The following is a 13,156-nucleotide window of genomic DNA, read 5'->3' on the forward strand; positions in this document are numbered from 1 at the left end:
GGTTCCCTGCTCCAGTCCGGTAGGTTCCCTGCTCCAGTCCGGTTGCTCCAGTCCGGTTGGTTCCCTGCTCCAGTCCGGTTGGTTCCCTGCTCCAGTCCGGTTGCTCCAGTGCGGTTGGTTCCCTGCTCCAGTCCGGTTGGTTCCCTGCTCCAGTCGGGTTGGTTCCCTGCTCCAGTCCGGTAGGTTCCCTGCTCCAGTCCGGTTGCTCCAGTCCGGTTGGTTCCCTGCTCCAGTCCGGTTGGTTCCCTGCTCCAGTCCGGTTGGTTCCCTGCTCCAGTCCGGTTGCTCCAGTCCGGTAGGTTCCCTGCTCCAGTCCGGTTGGTTCCCTGCTCCAGTCCGGTTGCTCCAGTCGGGTTGGTTCCCTGCTCCAGTCCGGTTGGTTCCCTGCTCCAGTCCGGTTGGTTCCCTGCTCCAGTCCGGTTCCAGGACGGAGTCGCTCCTCCAGCTGCTTCACAGCTCCTCAGTGACCTCAAGCAGAACTTACCTTCACCGAGCAGCCGAGTCCTGTTCCTCCGTCCTGTTCCTCCGTCCTGTTCCTCCATCCTGTTCCTCCGTCCTGTTCCTCCGTCCTGTTCCTCCGTCCTGCTCCTCCGTCCTGTTCCTCCGTCCTGTTCCTCCGTCCTGTTCCTCCTCTGCAGCCGTGAAGTCCAAGGTCCAGCAGGAAGTGCTGAGCAGGAAGTGCTGAGCAGGAAGTGCTGAGCAGGAAGTGCTGAGCAGGAAGTGCTGAGCAGGAAGTGCTGAGCAGGAAGTGCTGAGCAGGAAGTGCTGAGCAGGAAGTGCTGAGCAGGAAGTGCTGACACACCTGAGCAGGTGTGAGCAGGTGAGATAAGAGCAGCATTGATATAGAGCGTCTAGAGCTTCTCCAGCAAACAAGACAAAAGACAATCTGAGACCAAGAGGATCCTGTCCACAACCAAGACCTTGTCCACAGAGCTTCTCCTCAGCAGCCGGAGGCCTGGTGACCTTTGACCTGGTGACCCGGTGACCTTTGACCCGGTGACCTTACAGTTCAAGTCCTCCTCCCCTTTACTTCAGTGTCGTCTGAAGGAGTTAAACTCCAGAAGAAAAACAATCAAACTTTTTCTTTCTCATAATTTAATTTATTCATGGACACAAACAAAACATCCAGGAAGCACGACGACAACTAGTCTGACCAATGGGAATGTTTCTGCTCTGATATATCATCTGGTTGAAACACAAATCAGAAATGTAAAGAATGTAAACATCAATGTGGGGGGGGGGGGGGGGGGGGGGGGGTTCCAGGAAGGGGGGCTGGGGGGTCTGGGGGGGGGGGGGGGTCCAGCATGAACACTCCAATAAATACGGAGGCTGCTCTGACATAACGATATGTTCACTCTGACACACACACACACACACACTGAGAAGCCACATAACATCTAATGGGGGGGTTGGTTTTGGGGGGGTTGGTCATGGGGGGGTTCAGTGGCGGGCCGCAGACTCTCGGGGGTAAAACTCTGCCAGGGTGCTCTGAGGAATCCTCTTCAGCATCTCCTTAGGGAAGATCCTCAGCAGCTGCCAGCCGATGTCCAGAGTCTCATAGACGGTGCGGTTATCATACGGACCTGGGGGGGACAGGAGGGATGGGGGGGTTACTATCATATAGACCTGGGGGGGACAGGAGACATGGGGGGTTAATACCATATAGACCTGGGGGGGACAGGAGGGATGGGGGGGTTAATATCATATAGACCTGGGAGGGTTAATATCATATAGACCTGGGGGGGACAGGAGGGATGGGGGGGTTACTATCATATAGACCTGGGGGGGACAGGAGGGATGGGGGGGTTAATATCATATAGACCTGGGGGGACAGGAGGGATGGGGGGGTTACTATCATATAGACCTGGGGGGGACAGGAGGGATGGGGGGGTTAATATCATATAGACATGGGGGGTTAATATCATATAGACCTGGAGGGGACAGGAGACATGGGGGGGTAATATCATATAGACCTGGGGGGGACAGGAGGGATGGGGGGGTTAATATCATATAGACCTGGGGGGTTACTATCATATAGACATGGGGGGTTAATATCATATAGACCTGGGGGGGACAGGAGGGATGGGGGGGTTACTGTCATATAGACCTGGGGGGGACAGGAGGGATGGGGGGTTAATATCATATAGACCTGGGAGGGTTAATATCATATAGACCTGGGGGGGACAGGAGACATGGGGGTTTAATATCATATAGACCTGGGGGGGACAGGATACATGGGGGGGTTAATATCATATAGACCTGGGGGGGACAGGATACATGGGGGGGTTAATATCATATAGACCTGGGGGGGACAGGAAGGATGGGGGGGGTTAATATCATATAGACCTGGGGGGGACAGGAAGGATGGGGGGGGTTAATATCATATAGACCTGGGGGGGACAGGAGACATGGGGGGTTAATACCATATAGACCTGGGGGGGACAGGAGGGATGGGGGGGTTAATATCATATAGACCTGGGGGGGACAGGAGGGATGGGGGGTTAATATCATATAGACCTGGGAGGGTTAATATCATATAGACCTGGGGGGGACAGGAGACATGGGGGTTTAATATCATATAGACCTGGGGGGGACAGGAGACATGGGGGGGGTAATATCATATAGACCTGGGGGGGACAGGAAGGATGGGGGGGGTTAATATCATATAGACCTGGGGGGGACAGGAGACATGGGGGTTTAATATCATATAGACCTGGGGGGTTAATATATAGACCTGGGGGGGACAGGAGACATGGGGGGTTAATATCATATAGACCTGGGGGGGTTACTATCATAGAGACCTGGGGGGGACAGGAGACACAACCCCTCCGTTGATCCATGGATCAATGATCAGATCTTCTCCCTCCCTGGACTCAACATGTGGGGATTATTCCCTCCTTCTTATTCCTCCGGCGACTCAGTGAGGTCATTTGGTTTTAATCTGTTTTCTCCAGTCACATCATCCAGATTGATCCATAGTGTAAAGGAGGTTCAGCTGCAGAGTCAGTCACTGGATTACTGGAGGATTAGTGGTGGATTAGTGGAGGATTAGTGGATTACTGGTGTATTAGTGGATTACTGGATTACTGGAGGATTACTGGAGGATTACTGGTGTATTAGTGGATTACTGATGGATTACTGGAGGATTACTGATGGATTACTGGAGGATTACTGGTGTATTAGTGGATTACTGATGGATTACTGGAGGACTACTGGAGGATTAGTGGTAGATTACTGGAGGATTAGTGGTAGATTACTGGAGGATTAGTGTGGGATTACTGGAGGATTAGTGGGGAATTACTGGAGGATTAGTGGAGGATTACTGGTGTATTAGTGGATTACTGATGGATTACTGGTGTATTAGTGGATTACTGATGGATTACTGGAGGATTACTGGACAATTACTGGAGGATTACTGGTGTATTAGTGGATTACTGATGGTTACTGGAGGACTACTGGAGGATTAGTGTGGGATTACTATAGGATTAGTGGGGAATTACTGGAGGATTAGTGGGGAATTACTGGGGGATTAGTGTGGGATTACAAGGAGGATTAGTGTGGGATTACTGGAGGATTAGTGGTAGATTACTGGAGGAATAGTGTGGGATTACTGGGGGATTAGTGTGGGATTACTGGAGGATTAGTGGTAGAATACTGGAGGATTAGTGTGGGATTAGTGGAGGATTAGTGGTAGAATACTGGAGGATTAGTGTGGGATTACTGGAGGATTAGTGTGGGATTACTGGAGGATTAGTGTGGGATTAGTGGTAGATTACTGGAGGATTAGTGTGGGATTACTGGAGGATTAGTGGTAGATTACTGGAGGATTACTGGTAGATTACTGGAGGATTAGTGGTAGATTACTGGAGGATTAGTGTGGGATTACTGGAGGATTAGTGGTAGATTACTGGAGGATTAGTGGTAGATTACTGGAGGATTAGTGGTAGATTACTGGAGGATTAGTGTGGGATTACTGGAGGATTACTGGTAGATTACTGGAGGATTAGTGGCAGATTACTAGAGGATTAGTGGTAGATTACTGGAGGATTAGTGGTAGATTACTGGAGGATTAGTGGTAGATTACTGGAGGATTAGTGTGGGATTACTGGAGGATTACTGGTAGATTACTGGAGGATTAGTGTGGGATTACTGGAGGATTAGTGGCAGATTACTGGAGGATTAGTGTGGGATTACTGGAGGATTAGTGGCAGATTACTGGAGGATTAGTGGTAGATTACTGGAGGATTAGTGGTAGATTACTGGAGGATTAGTGTGAGATTACTGGAGGATTACTGGTAGATTACTGGAGGATTAGTGTGGGATTACTGGAGGATTAGTGGTAGATTACTGGAGGATTAGTGGCAGATTACTAGAGGATTAGTGGTAGATTACTGGAGGATTAGTGGTAGATTACTGGAGGATTAGTGGTAGATTACTGGAGGATTAGTGTGGGATTACTGGAGGATTACTGGTAGATTACTGGAGGATTAGTGGTAGATTACTGGAGGATTAGTGTGGGATTACTGGAGGATTAGTGGTAGATTACTGGAGGATTAGTGGCAGATTACTGGAGGATTAGTGGTAGATTACTGGAGGATTAGTGGCAGATTACTGGAGGATTAGTGGTAGAATACTGGAGGATTAGTGGCAGATTACTGGAGGATTAGTGGCAGATTACTGGAGGATTAGTGTGGGATTAGTGGTAGATTACTGGAGGATTAGTGGCAGATTACTGGAGGATTAGTGGCAGATTACTGGAGGATTAGTGGCAGATTACTGGAGGATTAGTGGTAGATTACTGGAGGATTAGTGGTAGATTACTGGAGGATGTGTTGTGGCTCAGCTGACATCAGTTTCCTCCTCCCAGATTATTTCAATCCAGAAACCAGAGGAAGTTCCTGCTTCAACCTGTGTTGTGTGACGGAGGAGAAGACGGAGGTAAACGAACCCTGAGCGATGAAGTTCTTCTCAAACTTCTGGAGGAACTCCAGGTAGAGCAGGTCGTCGGAGGTGAGCGCCTCCTCCCCCACCACGGCCTTCATGGCCTGGACGTCCTTCCCAATGGCGTAGCAGGCGTACTGCACACACACACACACACACACACACACACTGGTGATGGCTGCTACACCGGGGGGGCGGGGCTTCAGGAGGTGGGCGTCGGCCTCTCACCAGCTGGTTGGACACGTCGGCGTGGTCCTTCCTGGTCATCCCTTCACCAATGGCCGACTTCATGAGACGGGACAGTGACGGCAGCACGTTGATGGGCGGGTAGATCTGGAGGACAGCGGCTTATGATCAGTAATGGTTTGGTCTCAGATGGACGTCTGGACAAACCAGCTGGACATCCTGAAGACACTGAAGACACTGAAGACACTTTGGAAGAAGCATTTAGTCACAGATTCAAACGATGACTGTCATGGTGATAAAGCACTTTTCTCAATAGTGACAAAATAACTAGAACAACGACCCCGACACCCATCAGACTAAGACCAAGAGGGTGGAGACAAACTGGGACTCAGGTACCAGGACCACTCAGGTACCAGGACCACTCAGGTACCAGCTGGGACTCAGGTACCAGGACCACTGAGGTACCAGGACCACTCAGGTACCAGGACCACTCAGGTACCAGCTGGGACTCAGGTACCAGGACCACTCAGGTACCAGGACCACTCAGGTACCAGCTGGGACTCAGGTACCAGGACCACTCAGGTACCAGGACCACTCAGGTACCAGGACCACTCAGGTACCAGCTGGTACTCAGGTACCAGGACCACTCAAGTACCAGCTGGTACTCAGGTACCAGGACCACTCAAGTACCAGCTGGTACTCAGGTACCAGGACCACTCAGGTACCAGGACCACTCAGGTACCAGGACCACTCAGGTACCAGGACCACTCAGGTACCAGCTGGGACTCAGGTACCAGGACCACTCAGGTACCAGCCGGGACTCAGGTACCAGGACCACTCAGGTACCAGGACCACTCAGGTACCAGCCGGGACTCAGGTACCAGGACCACTCAGGTACCAGGACCACTCAGGTACCAGGACCACTCAGGTACCAGCTGGGACTCAGGTACCAGGACCACTCAGGTACCAGGACCACTCAGGTACCAGCTGGGACTCAGGTACCGGGACCACTGAGGTACCAGGACCACTCAGGTACCAGCTGGGACTCAGGTACCGGGACCACTGAGGTACCAGGACCACTCAGGTACCAGCTGGGACTCAGGTACCGGGACCACTTAGGTACCAGCTGGTACTCAGGTACCAGGACCACTCAGGTACCAGGACCACTCAGGTACCAGCCGGGACTCAGGTACCAGCCGGGACTCAGGTACCAGGACCACTCAGGTACCAGCAGGGACTCGGGTACCAGGACCACTCAGGTACCAGTTGGGACTCGGGTACCAGGACCACTCGGGTACCAGGACCACTCAGGTACCAGGACCACTCAGGTACCAGCTGGTACTCAGGTACCAGCTGGGACTCAGGTACCAGGACCACTAAGGTACCAGGACCACTAAGGTACCAGGACCACTCGGGTACCAGGACCACTCGGGTACCAGGACCACTCGGGTACCAGGACCACTCAGGTACCAGGACCACCCAGGTACCAGGACCACCCAGGTACCAGGACCACTCAGGTACCAGGACCACTCAGGTACCAGGACCACCCAGACCAGGTAGTGTGAAGGTACCATCATCAGACACCCAGGGGTTTCCTGCTGGGGAGGTTTGTCGGTACCTGTCTGTTGTGCAGCTGCCGGTCCACGTAGACCTGACCCTCGGTGATGTAGCCGGTCAGATCAGGGATGGGGTGGGTGATGTCTGAGGAGAGAAAGAAAGGTGGAGTTACTGAAGGAGCAGCAGCGCTTCAGGAAGCACCACAATGGCCCCCCTGCCACGGGGACGGACGTTCAGCTTTTCATGGGGTTGCTATGGTAACTGCCAGCATCAAAACCAGCTCCTGGTTCCGGTTCAGACGTCTACTCAGTCCTGAAGGGCCTGCCTGGCTGGGGGCCTGGCTGGGGGCCTGGCTGGGGGCCTTCAGGCTGCTGACTCACCGTCATTGGGCATGGTGAGGATGGGGATCTGGGTGATGGAGCCGTTCCTGCCCTCCACCCGGCCGGCACGCTCGTAGATGGTGGCCAGATCAGTGTACATGTAGCCGGGGAAGCCGCGACGACCCGGCACCTCCTCCCGAGCGGCGGACACCTGAGAGACGACGCACAGGGAGACACAACCACCTGAGAGGCGACGCACAGGGAGACACAACCACCTGAGAGGCGACGCACAGGGGTTCACAACCACCTGAGAGGCGACGCCCAGACCCAGACCCACACCCACACACCCAGACCCCCACACACACCCACCCACCCAGACCCCCAGACCCACCCACACACCCACCCAGACCCACCCAGACCCCCACACACACCCACCCACCCAGACCCAGACCCCCAGACCCACCCAGACCCCCACACACACCACCCAGACCCAGACCCAGACCCACCCAGACCCCCACACACACCCACCCACCCACACCCAGGCCCCCACCCACCCAGACCCCCACACACACCCACCCACCCAGACCCAGACACCCACCCACCCAGACCCACACACCCACCCAGACCCAGGCCCCCACACACACCCACCCACCCAGACCCACACACCCACCCAGACCCAGACCCACCCAGGCCCCCACACACACCCACCCACCCAGACCCAGACCCCCAGACCCACCCAGACCCCCACACACACCACCCAGACCCAGACCCAGACCCACCCAGACCCCCACACACACCCACCCACCCACACCCAGGCCCCCACCCACCCAGACCCAGACACCCACCCACCCAGACCCACACACCCACCCAGACCCAGGCCCCCACACACACCCACCCACCCAGACCCACACACCCACCCAGACCCAGACACCCACACCCACCCACCGAGACCCAGACCCAGACCCCCACCCCCACACCCCCCCGGTCTATGAACCTTCCTGATTAAGGGCCGTTCCATCAGCCAGAACATTAAGACCCCTGCCAGCAGTCCCTCTGACCGTCGGTTCATAGCAGGAAGACACTGAACATCTGGTTCACTTTCAGGAACGAGACTTGCTGAGATGGAAAGGACTGGAACTGCAGCTCCTCCAGTCCGTATCTATAAAGTGGTGTGGATGTCCTGAGAGGCAGGAGAGATAAAGCGGCTCTGGTTCTGCAGGTCATGTTGGTTCTCATGGAAGGCTGTCAGACCGCTGAAGACCGTGTACGATGTGTGAGTGGTAATATTCTGAGAAGAAGACAATGAAGGACTACATGGAGGGTTCTGGGCCGGTGTTCCAATTTACCATCCGACCATCTAGTCCATCATCATCTGCGTACGAGGAGAACCTTTAATGAGTGTTAGACAGCGAGTTAACCAACACTCATTCACTCCTGTTGGTCAGCGTTCTGTCTTCTAGCTTCCTAAAAAAGAAAAAGGAAATCTTTTCCTCCGGGAGTCAAGTGACACTAACTTGGTCATTATGGAGGAGAAGAGGCAAACAGCTGGTTGGAAATGTCGCCTTTCTCTTCCAGACCCGTCACAAAAATGACCAAAAGGAAAACCTTGTTCCAGAAGTCAAGTGAAGGGAGAGGAGGAGGGAGAGGAAACACGTCCCATTCATCCTTGGATTCAATGTTTGATGTGCAGGCTGCACAGCTCAAAGCACAGCTCAACCTTCAGCAGCGTGAATGGGAGCAGAAGTTAAATGTTAATGTCCTGGCTCTTTGTACGTGCTGAATTACCCATCAAGTTGCCCGAGTCTTGGCTGACGATTGGTGCAGCCGCTGACGTGCCAAGGTTATGGACAACAAATGCAGGAGGGGGGGGGGGGGGGGGGGGGGGGGGGGATGCACGTGCACCGTTTGATAAAAAGCTGCATTGTGCTGCCGACATATTGAGACAGCAAACTGTGCAACATAAATGGATTATCACCGGAACACAAAGGAGGTGGTTAGAGGGCCTGACTCCTCAACACAAGGGGAAAGGAGGGCAGTGGGGAGGAGGGGGGGGGGGGGGCATTTCCTTTTAGAGCCGCTGAACAATAATGAAGTTAAGGTATTTCCTAGAAGAATGAAGGACACATTATCCTCCCTTTCAGCGCACAGCTCAGGACTCTACTGAGTATATCACCACGGTGCTCATGGTGCTCATGGTGTTCATGGTGTTCATGGTGTTCATGGTGTTCATGGTGCTCATGGTGCTCATGGTGCTCATGGTGCTCATGGTGTTAATGGTGTTCATGGTGCTCATGGTGTTCATGGTGCTCATGGTGCTCATGGTGCATACAGAATACTCTGAGTACCAGGACGGCAGAGAGACACTGATGATTTAAATGATGGTACTCTTACTGTCTCGACTGATTTCCCCTCCCGCCTGGACCTTACACACCAGAGGGACTGATAGTACTCCATAGAGGACAACTTTCACCTCAACACAGGAAGACTCAGCTTGAGTGTAGCCAATGAGGCTCAGCAGGTATGAGGTGAAGGTGAGGATGTAGAGGCCTCACCTCTCTCAGAGCCTCGGCGTAGGAGCTCATGTCGGTGAGGATGACCAGGACGTGCTTCTCACACTGGTAGGCCAGGTACTCGGCTGTGGTCAGCGCCAGGCGAGGGGTGATGATTCGCTCGATGCTGGTGAGGAGACACAAAGAGCAGGGGGTGAGTACAGTGTACACAGGAAGTACTTTATGGAAGCAGTTTGTGTTTTCCTGGCTGAGGAGCTTACGTGGGGTCGTTGGCCAGATTGAGAAAGAGACAGACGTTGTCCATGGAGCCGTTCTCCTCAAAGTCCGACTTGAAGAAACGAGCAGTTTCCATGTTGACCTGAGACACAAAGAGACACGTGACGATATAGAAGAGAGTGTGTGTGTGTGTGTGTGTGTGTGTGTGTGTGTGTGTGTGTGTGTGTGGCCATGCCTTTTAACTTGAAGTGATAATCAGATTAAATATGGAAACCTGAAGGGCTGTTTGTGTTTCTGTGGAGAGGAAAAAGTGGAGCCGATCTACAGTTTGAGTGAGGTGGTGAAGCAGGACAAGGACCTGCTGAAGGAGAGGGACAGTGCCTTCAGGACAGGGGACAAGGACCTGCTGAAGGAGAGGGACAGTGCCTTCAGGTCAGGGGACAAGGACCTGCTGAAGGACGGGGACAGCGCCTTCAGGTCCGGGGACAAGGACCTGCTGAAGGATGGGGACAGCGCCTTCAGGTCCGGGGACAAGGACCTGCTGAAGGAGAGGGACAGTGCCTTCATGTGTGCTGAAGGACGGGGACAGCGCCTTCAGGTCCGGGGACAAGGACCTGCTGAAGGAGAGGGACAGCGCCTTCATGTCGGGGGACAAGGACCTGCTGAAGGAGAGGGACAGCGCCTTCATGTCGGGGGACAAGGACCTGCTGAAGGAGAGGGACAGTGCCTTCATGTCCGGGGACAAGGACCTGCTGAAGGAGAGGGACAGTGCCTTCAGGTCAGGGGACAAGGACCTGCTGAAGGACGGGGACAGCGCCTTCAGGTCCGGGGACAAGGACCTGCTGAAGGAGAGGGACAGTGCCTTCATGTCCGGGGACAAGGACCTGCTGAAGGAGAGGGACAGTGCCTTCATGTCCGGGGACAAGGACCTGCTGAAGGACGGGGACAGCGCCTTCAGGTCAGGGGACAAGGACCTGCTGAAGGAGAGGGACAGTGCCTTCAGGTCAGGGGACAAGGACCTGCTGAAGGACGGGGACAGCGCCTTCAGGTCCGGGGACAAGGACCTGCTGAAGGAGAGGGACAGTGCCTTCATGTCCGGGGACAAGGACCTGCTGAAGGAGAGGGACAGTGCCTTCATGTCCGGGGACAAGGACCTGCTGAAGGAGAGGGACAGTGCCTTCATGTCCGGGGACAAGGACCTGTACAGCCGTGCTCGTGCTGCCCTGAAGAGAGGCACCAGAGAGGCCAAGGCAGCATCAAGCTGAGGGTGGAGGAGGTGTGGCATGGGATCCAGCACGTCACCAACTTCCGTCCCAGCAGCACCACCACAACCTCTGGGGACGCCTCACTGGCGGAGGAGCTTCACCACTTCTTCACCCACTTGGAGGTTGAGCCCCCGGCGGGGTCAACTGCAGCTGACCCTCTGCCAGTGCTCCACCCCACCCAGCTTAAAGTCCTCCACCACCATCCCTCTGCCAGTGCTCCACCCCACCCAGCTTAAAGTCCTCCACCACCATCCCTCTGCCAGTGCTCCACCCCACCCAGCTTAAAGTCCTCCACCACCATCCCTCTGCCAGTGCTCCACCCCACCCAGCTTAAAGTCCTCCACCACCACCCTCATCACCTCTGGGAACTTCTGCCACCAGGGATGCGTTTCAGGGAAATAAAGACAAAAACTGTTTCTACCCCAGAGCTGTTGTTGCCCTGAAGGGCTGCTTTATGCCCCCTGTCCTGTAAATACCCCCTGGGGACCCTACAGTTTATTAAAGTTTTTATCTCTGCAGTATTACAGTGTTTGTGTTTTTATGGCGTTTGCACTAATTATCTTTGCACTTCCTGTTGTTTGCACTGGTTCTGAGAGCTGCTGGTTAATCTGGTTGTGGTTCTGAAGAACTGAGATCACAGAGATCCAACTGTCCTGTTTAGGGTGGGAATTGATAAGATCTGATCAATATCAATTCTGCTTTTCAATTCTAACGACTCCTGAGTATGGTTCTGAGGGGAACAGCAGTTCTACAGTCTCCAGCACCAAAAGGAACCATTTTATTTTTCCAAACATAAAAGTTGAATTATAATTTCTCCTTTAAAAACAACAGTTACGTGTGTATCTGCCTTCATTAACCCTAACCCTAACCCTAACCCTAACCCTAACCCCTAACCCTCTGCCTTCATTAACCCTAACCCTAACCCCTAACCCTAAAACCCTAACCCTAACCCTCTGCCTTCATTAACCCTAACCCTAACCCTAACCCTAAAACCCTAACCCTCTGCCTTCATTAACCCTAACCCTAACCCCTAACCCTCTGCCTTCATTAACCCTAACCCTAACCCCTAACCCTAAAACCCTAACCCTAACCCTCTGCCTTCATTAACCCTAACCCTAACCCTAACCCCTAACCCTCTGCCTTCATTAACCCTAACCCTAACCCTCTGCCTTCATTAACCCTAACCCTAACCCCTAACCCTCTAACCCTAACCCTCTGCCTTCATTAACCCTAACCCTAACCCCTAACCCTAACCCTCTGCCTTCATTAACCCTAACCCTAACCCTAACCCTCTGCCTTCATTAACCCTAACCCTAACCCCTAACCCTCTAACCCTAACCCTCTGCCTTCATTAACCCTAACCCTAACCCTAAAACCCTAACCCTCTGCCTTCATTAACCCTAACCCTAACCCTAACCCTAAAACCCTAACCCTAACCCTCTGCCTTCATTAACCCTAACCCTAACCCCTAACCCTCTAACCCTAACCCTCTGCCTTCATTAACCCTAACCCTAACCCCTAACCCTAACCCTCTAACTCTAACCCTAACCCTCTGCCTTCATTAACCCTAACCCCAACCCCTGGAATAGACACTTTTTCTAATCTGGCACTGTGGACAAGTTAATCCTCTCTGGGAGGCGGAGCCTGGACAGGAATGAGGAAGTGACCTAGGAGGAGTCCTCTGGTTCTGAGTGGACCGGGTCAGAACCAGCGTGTTGACGGACTCTGTATAGAAGGAAGGAGGGGAACCAGTCCTCTGGTTCTGAATGGACCGGGTCAGAAGCAGCCCTGGCTGGAGGATGTTATATTCAAACATAAAAAGGGCAGAGTTGTCCGTCCTGTGGCGGAGTGCTGACCCGTCCAATGTAACCTGCTGTCCCCTTCAGCTCGCTGTGACCGGCTCCAGACTCCCTGGACAGGATGAAGAGTTCTGATGGAAACGGGCTAAAATAAAGAGTTCTAATGAAAAACATGAGTCACTGGAGCCTTGCTGTGCTGTCTTGTTGCAGTGCTGGTGGACAGCTGTGTCTTGTTGCAGTGCTGGTGGACAGCTGTGTCTTGTTGCAGTGCTGGTGGACAGCTGTACTGTCTTGTTGCAGTGCTGGTGGACAGCTGTGCTGTCTTGTTGCAGTGCTGGTGGACAGCTGGTGGACAGCTGTGT

General features: G+C 53.5%; 1 protein-coding gene across 1 annotated transcript in view; it reads right to left on the minus strand.

Moving 5' to 3' along the window:
* Positions 1 to 1,087: 1,087 nt before the first annotated feature.
* atp6v1ba (ATPase, H+ transporting, lysosomal, V1 subunit B, member a) overlaps positions 1,088 to 13,156 on the minus strand; it is a 43,614-nt gene continuing 31,545 nt past the window's right edge. Inside the window, exons 8-14 of the mRNA XM_080493922.1 lie at positions 9,775 to 9,872; positions 9,557 to 9,680; positions 7,065 to 7,215; positions 6,746 to 6,828; positions 5,170 to 5,274; positions 4,949 to 5,078; positions 1,088 to 1,583 (exon numbers count right to left, since the gene is read on the minus strand). Of these exons, the coding sequence (XP_080350048.1) occupies positions 1,441 to 1,583; positions 4,949 to 5,078; positions 5,170 to 5,274; positions 6,746 to 6,828; positions 7,065 to 7,215; positions 9,557 to 9,680; positions 9,775 to 9,872 (834 nt within the window). The 3' untranslated portion in view covers positions 1,088 to 1,440. The remainder of the gene's footprint in view (positions 1,584 to 4,948; positions 5,079 to 5,169; positions 5,275 to 6,745; positions 6,829 to 7,064; positions 7,216 to 9,556; positions 9,681 to 9,774; positions 9,873 to 13,156) is intronic.

This window comes from Lipophrys pholis, assembly GCF_963383615.2.
Source record: "Lipophrys pholis genome assembly, contig: SCAFFOLD_28, whole genome shotgun sequence".
NCBI lineage: Eukaryota > Metazoa > Chordata > Actinopteri > Blenniiformes > Blenniidae > Lipophrys > Lipophrys pholis.